General features: G+C 39.7%; 2 protein-coding genes across 4 annotated transcripts in view; both read left to right on the forward strand.

Moving 5' to 3' along the window:
• Positions 1–1048: 1048 nt before the first annotated feature.
• Positions 1049–9244, forward strand: psmd11b (proteasome 26S subunit, non-ATPase 11b). 2 transcript variants are annotated; one of them, XM_070852108.1, is made up of 13 exons: positions 1049–1148; positions 2312–2413; positions 2507–2703; positions 4213–4270; positions 4634–4828; positions 5881–6025; positions 6137–6201; positions 6563–6621; positions 6865–6990; positions 7711–7746; positions 7842–7893; positions 8009–8151; positions 8245–9244. In XM_070852108.1, exons 1-12 carry the CDS (start codon positions 1058–1060, stop codon positions 8149–8151), a joined length of 1269 nt encoding a protein of 422 aa, XP_070708209.1. In that variant the 5' UTR covers positions 1049–1057; the 3' UTR covers positions 8245–9244. The 2 variants fall into 2 exon arrangements, with proteins under 2 accessions (XP_070708209.1, XP_070708210.1); XM_070852109.1 differs by having other exon boundaries at positions 8250–9244.
• A 1714-nt stretch (positions 9245–10958) lies between these two features.
• The window catches only part of LOC139219455 (vesicle-fusing ATPase-like), a 44429-nt gene continuing 40356 nt past the window's right edge, over positions 10959–15031 (forward strand). For both annotated transcript variants that reach the window (XM_070851311.1, XM_070851310.1), the window contains exons 1-3: positions 10959–11043; positions 14598–14683; positions 14932–15028. In XM_070851311.1, coding sequence (XP_070707412.1) covers positions 11032–11043; positions 14598–14683; positions 14932–15028 — 195 coding nt within the window. In that variant the 5' untranslated portion in view covers positions 10959–11031. The remainder of the gene's footprint in view (positions 11044–14597; positions 14684–14931; positions 15029–15031) is intronic.

Here is a 15031-nt window from a genome sequence, read left to right on the forward strand (position 1 = left end):
TGTTGTGTTGTGTCACTGACTGTGTGAGGATGGTTGACGCAAAGGCGGTGGTGGGGCGCCGCTCTGCGCTCCGTGCGCGCTGCTGTCTCTGCTGGGAAACAACTCCACCTATAGCCACACACAGCAGCGCCCGTGCAAAGTGAACCCAGTGAACTGCCGCGATGTTTTTCTCCTCAGCACCAACATAACATATCAAGAACACTGAAATGAGCACTTGTATGTGGAGTGCATGCCGGTTATAACTCTATATTGAGCATAGAATGGGATCTTTGTATCACATCGTCCTATTCTAATCTCCATTTGGGCTTTGACAGCGATCTCAAGCAGTTTCTAATATTCCTACAGTCCTCTAATGGGGTTTTTCCTGTGACTGTGGTGCTCTGTTATGAGTTGTGGTCAGACCAATATATAATTTTGCCATTAGCGCAGATATTGCTGTTTTATTCAGTGCTGGATGTCAGCCAGTCATCCATTACAAATATTATTCCCGTTAGACCACAGGCTCCAAGAATAAATAATTTTCAGCAAGTATCTACTTTATTCCATAGACTATTCAAGAATTTTACCATTGGTTCGTAGCCTACTGTGTATGCTGCAGTGTAATTATATTACATTATATTATATTACATTATATCATATCATATCATATCATATCATATTATATTATATTATATTATAATATATTATATTATAGTGTCTTGCTGGCGTATGTTAACCTTTAGACGCACAAACAAACTGAATAAATTGAAATTTGTCTCATTCTCATGAAACTATTGAGTATTTACACAAAATATTGGCTATAACTATGTGATAAAATTGCATCTAATGAAAATTAAATTAGTGCTATTTACTTCCCTTAAATTATGTATATGATTAAACCAAATATGTGGAAAAATGACCTTCTGGTACACAGTTTTTTTTTTTTTAATATATATATGACTACATTTCCCAACCGCCTTCAAGTCCCGTCATGCAAGTCACACGCTGACGTCACATACGCTAAGTAACGTAGCCCTCGCACGTAGTTTTCATTCAAGCAGCATTTTGAATAAGGAAGATGGCGGCTGCAGCAGTGGTTGAGTTCCAGAGAGCGCAGTCTCTCATTAGCACGGACCGCAACGCCTCTATCGACATTCTGCATTCAATAGGTGGGTGTTCGGCTGAGGTCGTGAGGTGGACATTACTCCTCGGACCGCTGTTATCCACCTTTTCTCAGCCAGTGTTAGGTGGCGTGGTTAGCATGCTAGCTAGTGGCGTTCAATAGCAAGAGCCGGTGGTGTGCCGTGCTGACTCACTGTTGAACGGTGGGTAACGGTAACTGCTAGTGGTTGTTAGCTTTTTAGCAACACTAGGCCCGAGTGTGAAATATGTAGTAGTTATCAGTAATGTTATGAGTGTGACTGTGTACTTTGGTCTTGTGTTGCTTTGCTACTGACCACAGTTTCCAGGCTAACTACCATTAGCTCTACTTATGACTGTCACGTTAGCATGATTGCTATAGTGGCTAACGTCATTAGCTTGTTGTCAAAAGCCTTTAACCCATCAACACAGTGAAATGCAGCTCTCTGACTGAGTGAGAAGAACTACTACCTGTTTTGCTATCATTGCGACATTTATGAGTAATTAGCCGAGGTTTCTTATGTGGTTGTGGTCGTGTGAACTCACCAGGAAACAGCATTACTATGTGCTGTAAACAGTTCTTACATTTCTCAAAGGCACCACTGTCCTCAATTTGCCTTGTCACTTCAGCCCACTTGCTGTCAAGATGTCCTGCTGCGTTGTTTATTCCGCTAAAATCTAAATGTTGTGACAAAACATTGATCCTGTCCTCAGCAGCGGGGGATATTGATTTATTAGCACTTTGACAGAAAAATAACCAACTTGATTTTTCACAATTGTGTAAGACATTTATAAAGCAATAAGCCAAACATTCACTGACTCCATCTTAATTTGCTGCTTTCCCACTTTTACAACTGCGAATTTAACATATTTAAGTTTTATACTAGTTAGTAGCCAAGTTTAAAGTTTGCTTAGTTTAAGATCTGTGTTTTTTACTCCTTTATTAATATATTATGTACTAAAAACTAATTGACAGTTACATGTAGACCCAATAATGAGATCTTCTCAATATGTGACATCAAAAACCATAAAACAGGACCAGAGTCCAGGACTCAAACAAATCAGTGATTAACTTTCTTATTTTTAACTATTTAAAGTTCTCATATTGCATCATGTGTGAATTTAAATAAGAATTTTTGGTTTCTTTTGTCAACTTGTTGCTTTACTGTTTGTTTGTTTTTGTTTTTAACAGTGAGGAGAGATGTTCAGGAGAACGATGAAGAAGCTGTCAGGGTTAAAGAACAGAGCATCCTGGAGCTGGGGACACTCCTGGCCAAGACCGGACAGGCTGCAGGTAGTAGCCTAGTGTTTTTTTTAGTTTTCAGCTAAGCCTCTGGATAATCTAATTGACATTTGTTGCTCATATATTTATTTTGTCTCACTCCAGAACTAGGGGGTCTGCTGAAATTTGTGAGGCCTTTCCTGATTTCCATCAGCAAGGCCAAGGCGGCCCGGCTGGTCCGCTCTCTGCTGGACCTGTTTCTTGACATGGAGGCAGCAACGGGGCAGGAGGTTGAGCTGTGTCTTGAGTGCATTGAGTGGGCCAAGGCCGAGAAGAGAACCTTCCTACGACAGGCTCTGGAGGTAAGTAGGTTTAGAATGAGTGTGTTGGTGCTATCAAATGGCATAAATGTAACTTAAGCTACACCATATGTCACTGCTAGAATGTGGCAATAGGGCCCCCACCCCTCTCAACTGAGAGGAAAACTGTGGCACTCAACTGGATATTACTGAAATACAAAGCTTTCAAGTAAAACATAAGCCTCTGCAATATGTTTTGGAGAGCTACAACTAAGTACTCCAATAACACTGTGTAGCCAAAGGTTATTGGGCTTTCAAAGGCATTTGCAACAACTGTTGGTGCACCAATTATTTGACAACTTGATTTCTTTTGTCCCTTCTGCCAACCGTAGTTAGGGCTGACACACAAAATTAATATAAAAGTAAAAGTAGTAAAAACAAAAGTAGTATCTCCAAACAGCAGCTGTGGGATCAGATTTAACATGTTCAGACTCATGCAGGTGATGCTGTGGTGGAGCGTTTGTTAGCAGAGATGCAACATCACCAAATGAAAACAGGACACTTGATACATGCGATGAAGTCAATTTTTAAACTTTTCCTGAAGAAACTGACAAGCAGAGATAATTCAGCAGCTACACTCTGCCGCCTATGATGACATCACCCTGCTGTAGCAGCCAAAACGGGCTTCATGGCCAAATAAGTGCCAGCAGGTTCACTCTCACTGCCAGGAATATCTAGAGCCTTTGGCGGCACTACAGAACACAGGATCAACACTATTCAGTATTAGTAATACGTATAAAGTGTGGAAGTAAAGAATTTAATGAAACTGTGGCATCTATGAGTGAGTGAAATCTGAGAAGAGTGACGGGGATAGGAGTAAAAAAAAAAATAAAAATTACAAGGAACTTTAGATCTTTGTGTGTACCATGAGCTCAGGCTGAGAGAAAAGTCCTCATGTAGAAGGATAAGATCCAACCTAAAACAGGTGTTAGGAATGTATGTGTGTTTCTACAACTAGCAGACAACAATGTAATTCAGCTTCAGGTTGCAGCATTTAAAGTAAAAAGATCATCACTTATATGCGTCAGCGTGAAGTTCCACCCTTGCAAAGAGTCGGTTCAGCTCCTCTTTCTGCAAGAAGTTATTCTTGGGAATGTTGGAACTGTCTATAATTCAACACGTTCTTCCAATAAGTGTGTGAGTGGCATTACAACATTTTGATTTTTGCCGTGAATGGCTTCATAATGCCGGACATTTTGAAGAGGCACAAGCCTAGCTAAAATGTCTACTCCATCACATGTTGCTCCTACAGTCTATATGTATCTGCATCCACCCATTTAAGCAGATTGTAAGAAGTTTAACAGTTAACTTTCAGATAAAGGTCTAAATGTCAAAATGTCAGTGAAATCATGCTGAGACAAAGAGACCCTGTTTTCTAAGCTTCTTGTTTATTTTATTTTTGTTATAACTGATGGTACTTTGTCTCTTTTGGATACTTGTTGCAGTGTTTCTGCAACGCAGTAGGTTGGAGCAGCTGCTCTCTGCTTGTCTAATAGCACTCTCTTCTTTCAGGCACGACTGATCTCACTCTATTTTGACACCAAACGATACCAGGAGGCCTTGGCGCTTGGTGAGTGTTCAGAGACGGGACATTTTTATCTTTTGGTCAATGGCAGTGTCCGTCTTCTGCTTGAGATTTTATAAAAAGACCGGTACTGCTACTGTTGATCAAACATGCATAGCACCCATGTTTTCGAGTCCATTCCATATCCATGTAAAAAGTTTATTATTAATATTGCTTTTTATTGAAATTTGTAGTCCATGTTTGAACATGTGCCAAACTGACAAAGGAAGCTTGTAAACAAATCGTTTGCAAAAGTTTTACCCATTAAGAGAGGAGAAATAACGGCACGTATCAGGATTGTAATTATACATTTACCCCGCAGCTATTTACCAAGTGTTATTTGCATCTTTCTTATTCTCTTTGCCTCAGGCTCCCAGTTGCTCCAGGAGCTAAAAAAGATGGATGACAAAGCTCTTCTGGTAGAGGTTCAGCTGCTCGAAAGTAAGACGTACCACGCTCTCAGTAATCTGCCCAAGGCCCGCGCTGCCCTCACCTCGGCCAGGACCACCGCCAACGCCATTTACTGTCCTCCAAAGCTCCAGGCAGCTCTGGACATGCAGTCAGGTCAGATGTGTTTGCTGTTCTCACTTCCACACCCTGCCCGGGCTCAAGTGTTCCTGGTTCTCTGTGGGGGGGTACAGATAGGGGATTTTGTCTTACTTGGGGAAACTAGTAAGGTATTGAATTTATTATTTATAAGTACGACAGAAAATATTAAAACTATGGTAAAATAACTTTCAGATACATAACAGTGATTATCATTTCTGGCACTGATTTTATTGCTGTTTAGCAGCTGTACCGTCTGTGTAGGAAAAAACAACAGAACATATTGGGTAATAACATTTTAATGGATGTTTTCAAATGGACTACGTCAAAGTACCTGCTGTAATAAAGGTCTGTTGGGTTTATTGAACAAGAGAAGTGGGACTTTCCCCAGTGTATGGGTCGGGGGAAGTCATAGCCAAACTATGTGTCACAAGCTCCGTTTCCACTGGGAGGTAAACATCGGTAAACATTTATTCAGGTGTGGACTCGGCTGGTCAGATAATTCTGTCTTATTTGATGGTATCACACACTAGATTAGTTTCTTATTAGTTATTTAAACGAGCATGACAGTGGATCAGTCTGGTTATAGTCAAGCAAGTCATCAATTTAATGGCGGTTAAGTGAGTAATTACATTTTGTGGTCATCATGCAATACGTTGCTTATTACCCTCAAACAAAGACTTAAAAATTTGATAATATTTTAGAATTCACGACTCAAAAGCGTCCATGAATCTCAACAGTCGCTTGGAAAGGTGTGTTCAGTGGCTCAGCTCATTTCATACCAATAACATATTCAGAGTCACACAGTTTTTGTTTACTAGTGAGAAGGCAGAAGAGCTGCAAGGTATGATAAGTAACATGTTTAATCATGACTTTAAAACACTGTGAACTGGTATAAAGAGACACAGCTAAGGGCTAATGCTTCTCTAATGTCCTGCTTTATGAGTAAGCGGAAAATAAACAGCTATAGTGTTTATTTTCAGCTCCGCGAGTTTGTCCAGTTTCTGTTGGCATTTCACAGTGTGTTTTGGCCATAGACGCTAACCACCGTGCCTTGTCATCTATTGCAGGGATCATCCATGCAGCAGAGGAGAAGGACTGGAAGACGGCCTACTCCTACTTCTTTGAGGCCTTCGAGGGCTACGACTCTATCGACAGCCCCAGAGCCATCACGGCACTCAAATACATGCTTCTGTGCAAAATTGTTCTCAACTTGTGAGTAGTGCTTAAAACTGAAAGTGTACACTGTTTTACTGCGGTTGAATCGTGAACATCACTGAATTTCTGTATCTGATTATTCATTTTTCTGTTGCGTAACCGTTTCAGACCAGAGGAGGTTCAAGCTCTGATCAGTGGGAAACTGGCCCTGCGATACGCCGGCCGACAGGCAAGTACTAATCAGTCTCCACTCAACACATTGGGTAAAGCAGCAAAGTCATGAGCTCCAACTGTTGGCAAACGTCACTTGTTTTTGTTTTTCCTGATTATTGCTGCTGTCACATCACAAAAGTATGTTGGAGGATGAATCCCAACTGATGCGTCAACACTGAAAATGTTCTGTTTTTTTGTTGGATTTCACAATGCAGCTCGCAGTACTTCACTTTTTTGTGTCTCACTTTCTGTCTTGATCAGTTTAAAAGAAAATGACCTTCACTTTACTTAGTAGGCATCTCTGTTTTGTGCAGAGACACTTTCATTAATCTTGTTCCTGTGGGATAATATTTACATTTTCTGTTTTATTTATGTAGACAGATGCACTGAAATGTGTTGCCCAGGCCAGCAAGAACAGATCATTAGCAGACTTTGAAAAGGTAAGAATCCCTTTAGTCCTAATAATAGTTGTGAGTTTGTGAATTTCCATCTAGACTTTTTAGGTTTGTTCTCTCTTTAGTGCTGCTCCTTTTCCCCACTGAGTGATTTGTGCAGCACACACACAAATGATCTTTGACCCCATGGTTTTTAGATGATTATACTTTAGTGAAGTTTTTGTAGTACAGATCCATACTAATACCTCAAGGTTCAGTATTTTACAATCAAACTTGTGCATCTTCCAGGCCCTAACGGAGTACAGAGCAGAACTGAGGGACGATCCCATCATCAACACTCACCTGGCCAAGCTGTACGACAACCTGCTGGAACAAAACCTCATCCGAGTCATTGAGCCATTTTCCAGAGTACAGGTGAGGACATGCTAGGTCGAACTTTGTACAGTCTAACTTTATACCAGACTGTAAAAGAAGTGGACGTAGCTGAAAAGTGAAGCCAAAGTGTCCTTAACCTGCATTATTTCTAATGGCCAGCAGGGGGCGACTGCTGGTTGCAAAAAGTCTGTTTGTATGGAAGAAAATGAGCAGAACTCTCAGAAAAGTTTATGGTTTCAGTCTGTTGTGACGACATGATGTTCATTTATTAAGTTACAGTCTCATTTAGAATAAAATAGATCCCAAAGCAGGGTGATGCTTCAGGACGAGACTACCGGGAGACCAACCAATCTGTCACTTCTGGTTCTGAAACCAAGATGGCGACGGCCTAAATGCCAAACTTGAGGCATCAAAACGGCAATCCACATACCAATGGGTGATGTCGCGGTCGCTATGTCCACTTCTTTTATGCAGTCTGTGACCAAGAAGCCCTTTTCAGACAGAACAGGTTTTAAAGAAGGATTACCAGATCATAGCCATGATTTTGGTGCAATAGCAGCCATGCAAAGCGGTGCAGTCCTTTGCTTCATTAGAGTCTGTTGAATGGCCAGTGATAATCTCACTGTAACATGCATAGAGTGTGTTTTCATGAATCTTTTTGAAGAGCTAACTCTGGGGTATTCTTTCCATATTCTAATACTGTGCCTGTGTCGTTAATGATAAAGTCCTGTATTTAATTTGCCTCCTTCTGTCTTTTAGATAGAACACATATCAGGTCTAATCAAACTGTCAAAGGTATGTATATTTGCAGTTGACCGATATATCCAGAGTGTTAAAATCAGCATTGAGGTGTGAGCTTTATTCCTCATTTCTGTTCTTTTTCTTTACAGGGGGATGTTGAGAGGAAATTATCACAGATGATTCTGGACAAAAAGTTTCACGGTAATTGCAGCCGTCTGTTCTTGTTAAAACAAATATCAGACTCGTGCTCTTCACAGGCAGCGCAAGCGTCTTCAGTGTCCTTTAATGTGTTGTGTTTTTTTCTTTACTGCTGCAGGAATCCTTGACCAAGGTGAAGGCGTCTTGATCATATTTGAAGAGCCCCCAGTGGACAAAACATACGAAGCAGCCTTGGAAACAATTCAGAACATGAGCAAAGTCGTGGATTCACTTTACAACAAAGCCAAGAAGTTGACATAGGTAAAGCAAAGCGTCTGAGAGAGAAGATGATGTGTGGCTTTACGTGCTCCTTCTTCACTCTCTACTAAATGTGTTGTTTCTCTCCGTCCCCAGAGCAGATTGCCACGGCAGTGCGATGGAGGAACTGTGTGTGTTTGACCAGCGTGTGTAACATTTTAAGAAGGGGACAAGGGAGAGCGACAAAAAGTCCCACAAACTGCAACAAACAGGATTCCCCCATCAAACTCCCCCTCCTCTCCCTCAATGGACAATTTCATCACTTCTCTTGTTTGTTTGTTTGTTTTTTTTTCCTCTTTAATTTTGATATCTCTTCAGGATTCTGTATAACACTCAGCGGCCAAATCAGGCCATCAGGGAATATTGTACAACCACAATAAAAAGATAAAAAGGTTTAAGAATACATATATGTTTATATCTGCTATAAGGTTGGGCTTGCCGAGCCTTAAGATGACTCCACTGCAACCTCAAAGGTGCAACATTGACCTCTGCGGCCTCACACTCGAGGCTTTCTTCTCCTTCTTGTCCATATCTTTCACAAGCACACTGCTCAGATTTTGGAAGGTTGGGATACTCCTTGGGATTCTGAATTTTGGTCAAAGTGCTCCCTCTAGCTTTTTATTTTTTCCTCTCCATATCAATGCCAACAGTTAAGTACCCACTGTATTTCAGATATGTATTAAACTCACTTTATTTGTTTTTGGTTTTGTGTTTTTGTTTAAAAAAAGAAAAGGAGAAAAAAAAAAAAAAGAGAGAGAGAGAATCAGATGGTTGCCACGTGTCTGCCCGCCCTGCTTATGTACGTTCATAGAACAGACAGGATGCCATTTCACCACTAGTGCCACTTTCTCGGCGCTTCTGTTTGCCTCAGTGTTTGAGCGCAATATGAAATTGGAGGGCAGAGGTGGAGATGTATTCATCGCCTCTGAGCGTCTTTGAGTTATCCCTGAGTGAGCAACTCTCCATTGTTAGTTCCTAGCACTAGTGTGGTATGCTAGTAACCAAACAATTTGTATGGTTTTGATTTGGTTTTGATTATTTTATTTTTTTTTCTCTCTTATAATGACATTTTCAAAATAAATATTTTGTATTTTAAGGATTTTGTCTTGTCTCTTGCAAAATTTGCAGATGATAATTTGACTTGATAACACGAGTAGCCACCCAGCTATATCTGTTTTACAGTGTTAGGGTGAGAAAACGGGATTTACATGTTAAAGTGTCTTTTAAATGCACTTAAGAATGGGAGTTAAAGGCCGAAAATGGGTACAATTGTTAAGTGGAAGGTATCCAAGCAATCGGAGACATTTCTTAAAGAATACCCCCCCCTAAAGGAAAACAGACGACACTATGAAATACAGAATCCACCCAAGAGTCTCTTCCTCCTGCTGCTATATTTGTCACTGATTTAAAAAAGCAACCTCACATCAAAGGGCATTAAATCAGTTTAATGGACAGCGTTGGATTGTCTTTCATTTTGAGTTGTACAGTGTGATGATTACACCACCCGTGTTCTCACACGTAGGCACAGACATGTTCTGCTCGTCACTACAGACCGATGCACATCTGTGAACAGTAACAATCTAATGTGCGTCAACACCGTTTTCCAATTCTCACAGCAGATTTAAACTTCAAACAAGTGCCGTGAATTTCTTTCTTCTTTTCCTCTCAAGACTGACGATGAGAAGCACAATCATGTCATGGCCGTGCAGTGAGAGACGACTTCCAGGCCTCAAATGTTCTATCACACATCTGGTTTCCTTCAGTGTTGGTTTCACTGTCACCCTTTTAGCATCCAGAATAAAGATTTTACTCGACCTCTGTAGTTCAGTTATATTCACATGTTGCATTTTAGAAATCTTAATGTGGGTCTCAGCAACTATTTGCTTGTTTTTAATGCAGATTAATATCAAACATACTCGTGGTTCTTGATTTTTAGACATTTTTAAACTGATGTTCAGATGAGTTAGAATCAATAATTCATTTTTTCAATGGTATTCATTCTGAATTTGTCACATACGATGCAGACAATCCTTTTATATTTCTGACTTGAACATTTCTAATCATGTTTGAGGCTTATCAATGTGATGTGTTGCTTTTTTTAATTTTTATTTTTTACTGAAACATTTACAACATATAAGACGTGAACTACAGAACAATGATATTCAAGGTTCATTTATTAGACATTTTAAAAACACAGTGGTCCCTTAATGCTGCACAAAAAATATTGCACCCTGACTATTTTTTTCTGAATAAAGAATATGGTATGAATGAATTAAGCCACGAAATACCAATACATTTAAATTATTTCCGATCAAGTTTAATTAAAATGTAATTTTCAAATTGGATAGTGTGAATGTCAACAGATAGGAGGAATCTAGAAAATCTTGTATAATGTAATTTACCAAATAGATCAAGTCAAATTATGTCGAAGTTGTATTTTGTGATCATTTTCATGGTATAAAATAACAATCTTTGCATCCAATTTAAAAATATTATTCATCACAAGAGCAACATAACCATTCAGGATGCTATTAAGTATAAACAATTAAAAAATAAACGTGTATTCATCTGTTTTTCTGTTTTCATTTTCTACTGTTGCTTATTTCATTTATTCAATTTAATTCTTTTTTTTTTCTTTTATTATTTTTATTATCTTGCCCCTGCCTCTGTTGCTTCTGTAATATGTAAATTTCCCCCTATGGGGGATCAATAAAGTAAAGTCTAAATCGAAGTTTACATACTTCCGTGCGTCGAGTGCGTGATGACATCACGGTACGTCGGCAGATCCCGCCCCTCCACGTCACTGTCTTCCTGCTGTTGGTCTGTCAGCGTTAATGCCGAACTGGAGTTGAACAAGAGAGTAAAACACAAAAAAACACAAAGATGACCGCCCGGGTGAGTTCGTTTGAAGCTAATATCGGAGTTAAAATCCAAGCACACCACGGAGGGGAAACACAGAGCACTAAACTTAACGTGTGTTTAAAAGACGAGAGGCTTTTTTAACTCGTAAAGTGAAGCTGGTCTGTGTGGCAGAATCAGATGTCATTCAAAACTTCGTAGGAATCCCGGAAGAAGATCTTATGACCACTCACACTGTTGCTAGCTAGAAGTTAGTGTTGCTTGTTTTGATCTGAATTAATATGTGGTCATGTAAGGGGCAGTTCGGCCTCTTAGTTTCTAACTTTCATGGTCCATATTGTTGTTGACTGCGATAAAAAAAAAGTGCTCCGACTGCGAGAGGCTGAATCAGTGATGGTTCTGGAGTGAAATGAGGGAAGTTTAACCACATTAAATGGCTAAAAAGGAACAAGAAAAGCAGTCAGATCAATTCAGTAGCAGGTAGCTGCAGTGGAAACAAAGTGTCTCTCTGTTTGTGTGACAGTGTTTTTCATTAATGCTTACAAATACACACAGTTGCTGTTTAGAAGAGAAAACATTACAGTCTAATGCTTCAACCCTACAATAACTCCTGAGGTTGTTGTGGCTTTAATAAACACTCATTTTCATTATTGATTAAGCTGCTGATTACTTTTTCTCAATTAATGAATTCTCGACTAATCATTTCATGTATAAAATGGCAGAAAATAGTGAAAAATGACCATCAGCCGAGTTCCCAGAGCCGAGATTGGCATCTTGAAACTGTTCTGTTGTTTGACTGACAGTCTAAAATAAAAAAAATAACCAGTTTGATTTCACAGAAAAGTAAGAAAAACAGTAGATCTTCACACACGAGGTGATGGAGCCAGGCAGTTCTTGCTTTAAAATGATTGATTATTAAAATAAATGCTGTCGTTAATGAATTACCTCATCATTTCAGTTCAATCTGGTGTTGAAACAAGTTCAGAGAATGAATATTCACGTCCACAGGCCTTTTTCACCGCCGTCATTTGCATCTCACTCACTGAAAAATAGTTTGTTTTACTGTTGAACTGTGTTGCACCATACTGAGAGGGTCCAATCCATTTTTATCAGTGAGTTTAACTCAATGCAATTAACAGCACCGCAAATTACAGACTCAAAGATGGGCCTAAAGGTGAAGTAACACCTCCTGAAAACATTTTCAGCAATAACCGTACACTTGAACTGTAATTAGGGCTAATTACTGCAGGGCTATTGTATAAAACAGTATCAAGGCTGTAAAAGTGAGTATGCAATCATGCAATGTAAGATTTCAGCTGTCTCTCCATTCTTGGTGTATTCAAAGCAACAATATTCACATTAGCCTAAAATAGTGAGAGAGTCTCCCAGATCATATGCTGTTTCAGATCCTTTCTGTACGTCATTTACACTTTACATTTGAGCTGATTACATAGAAACAATGCAAGGAATGCCCTTTACACAGTCTCTGGTGCCTAGGAAAGACTTCTCTATGCTACTGGACTTTGGCTTAAAGGCACAATTCATGGTTCCCATTTTCAAGTGTCAAGATAATGTTAATTTTATTGGCATTCAAAATATACATAGTAATTAATCACAAACTATCAGACACCGCATAGAAATAAAAATATATTTAATGTATACATAATACATTTCGAAGCACATCAGGAATCAGGATGCCGTCTTTAGCCTAGATGCTGAACTGCTTGAAATAGGCAAAGTTTAATGTGTGTGAGATGTAGGTCAGCAAGTAATTCTCCCTCGTTTGCTGCAACTTAATTAGGTTATGAGAATAAGCGCAGGTAGATTTTTCTTGGACACTTAAAATGTGGTTTTTATGATTCATTTCTTATACTCTGATTGAATTGTCGTCTTCATAATTCTGTCATATCCTCAAGGTGTCAAGAGTTCTGACGAGAGCATCTGCCAAAATATGTTTGTAATATACTATACGGTGCATCGCTTCATATTTCTGTCACTCATTATGTGTGACAACCAAACCATATGTAATGCATATGGACTGTCTTTCACCTGATAAGTGAGCTAGAGTTCTACTCTTTGGGGAGTTAACACAACTGTTGTCGTCCAGATTTATTTGGTAAACATACTCAATGCCCCTCAGCCCTGCGTGGTTAGATCTACCCATGGAGTTAGATCTAGTGTCTACAGCTGTGGGTATTTAATTCACTTTGTCCTTATTATTTCAAACTGATTTAATCCAAATCTTCATATTATCAAGTTTTCTGTCCCTCAGACCTTTGCCAGTGTTCTTATAGTCTCTTAGTGACTTAGACAGACTTGCCTTGTCAGAAGAGGCTATCTGTAATAGACCATAAATACTGTATCTACACAGAGTTAGTACTTTTTGGTTTACACTTAAACTGTTGAGGCCAAATAAAGGCTATAGGACCAGCTTAACCTTAACTTGGTATTCCGTCACAGTGCATCATGATGCTTCACCAAAGCCATGAGGATGCTGATTCACCCAGCCAGTAGCTAATACTGTGGGCCAGACCTGAGTGGCTCAGGGTGAGGCACTGTAGCGCGTCACTAATGGTGTTTCTAGGATGATGGTGTCAGTCCACAGCAGAGGTCAAAGAGCTGCAACTTTGCTCCATGTATAATGATGTGTGAGCTCCTCGCATCCCGTTTCCCTCTTTCATCTCCGCTTAAGTAGCTTTGAGGCTGTTAAAACATCTCTTCCCACACTGTCTGTCAGCATCATGTACAGCGTATTCTCATTGAAGCGGTATGATGTTTACACTGCGCAAAACGTTCAAACCTAAGACTCTGCAGCATTTCATCAAAAGGAAATATTCAGAATGTCTTGTTCATGAGTTTATACACTTGTCCCTTAGATTCAGGCTGAAATATCTGGCATCTTTGGGAACTTTAGGAACAGCACCAGAATTTGATATATAGTTCAGTGGGTTTTAGCCATGTTTGGCAGCATAGCATGACTTTATTCACATTTATTTCACCCTGTATTCAGTCTATTCAAGCAATTAACTTCAGTAGAGGTAAACCTTTTTGCCTTAGTGGTTGTTATAGACAAAGTAAAGTAAGAGTTTTCTCTTTCCTACAGCTGCACCAATTAGTGGTCAACTATTCCAATTACTGATAATCTGTTTGAGTTATTTTTTAAGACTCCAGCTTCTTAAATGTGAATATTTTCAGGTTTCTTTACTGCTCTATGACCGTAAACTAGAAGTCTTTGGGTTGTGGATAAAACAAGATATTTGAGGACATCACTTTGGAGCCCAGACCCCCGTACTGAAGGTGTAGAGAGATCACCACAACAACATGTATATAATGGTGGTTTAGTGGGAGCAAAGCTTCAAGAGTGCTGACTGACACAATCTGTCTTAAGCTGTATTAAGTTTTCCCCCATTTTACTATAAACCATTAATCATGTCTATAACTTCAAAGGAAATGGCTTCTAGAGGACTAAAAAAAAGAAGCTTGTGTTAAAATTTTGAGAGTGGCAGCTTCCGAAAACCCACATGGTTCAAATACGATATGAGATATGACTTCCTCAGCGGAGTCACTGCCTTCTTTTGCTCTGTTTTCAGATTATGCAAGCGGCTCGTTGCCCAACAGACCACCTGTCACTGACCAACTGTGCTGTTATCAACGACAAGGAGCAACAGTTTGAAGAGTGAGTGGGGTTTCCTCTCATACGTGCAGTAATGATAGTATGTATGTGTGTGTGTGGGTTGTTTGCTGAATGGGTGGATGTGAGCGTCAGCTTAGCTTCTATCAACAGATTCCTTCAGCCTTGACTGATTATTTATCATTTCGCTGCTTCAGTGAAAGAGGACAATAACATCTGGGTTCAGATGTGCTCTGTATGACTCTTAACTCATAATCCTTTCCTCTGTCTCCCAATTGTTCATTTCACTGCAGACATGTGATTGTGCGCAATTTTACCCACAAGTTTGTGTTCACCTTGAAGACCCATCCCAGTGTTAACGCCGGGACCATCGCCTTCAGCCTGCCACAGGTG

The sequence above is a fragment of the Pempheris klunzingeri genome, chromosome 20 (genome assembly GCF_042242105.1).
Source record: "Pempheris klunzingeri isolate RE-2024b chromosome 20, fPemKlu1.hap1, whole genome shotgun sequence".
Lineage (NCBI taxonomy): Eukaryota > Metazoa > Chordata > Actinopteri > Acropomatiformes > Pempheridae > Pempheris > Pempheris klunzingeri.

What these genes read in the sequence shown, in the direction of transcription:
- psmd11b (XM_070852108.1), top strand. Translation starts at nt 1,058, where the DNA reads ATGGCGGCTGCAGCAGTGGTTGAGTTCCAGAGAGCGCAGTCTCTCATT. An exon ending in AGCCATTTTCCAGAGTACAG is followed by an intron (nt 6,991 to 7,710) that starts GTGAGGACATGC and finishes TCTGTCTTTTAG; the next exon opens with ATAGAACACATATCAGGTCT. An exon ending in GTCTAATCAAACTGTCAAAG is followed by an intron (nt 7,747 to 7,841) that starts GTATGTATATTT and finishes TTTTCTTTACAG; the next exon opens with GGGGATGTTGAGAGGAAATT.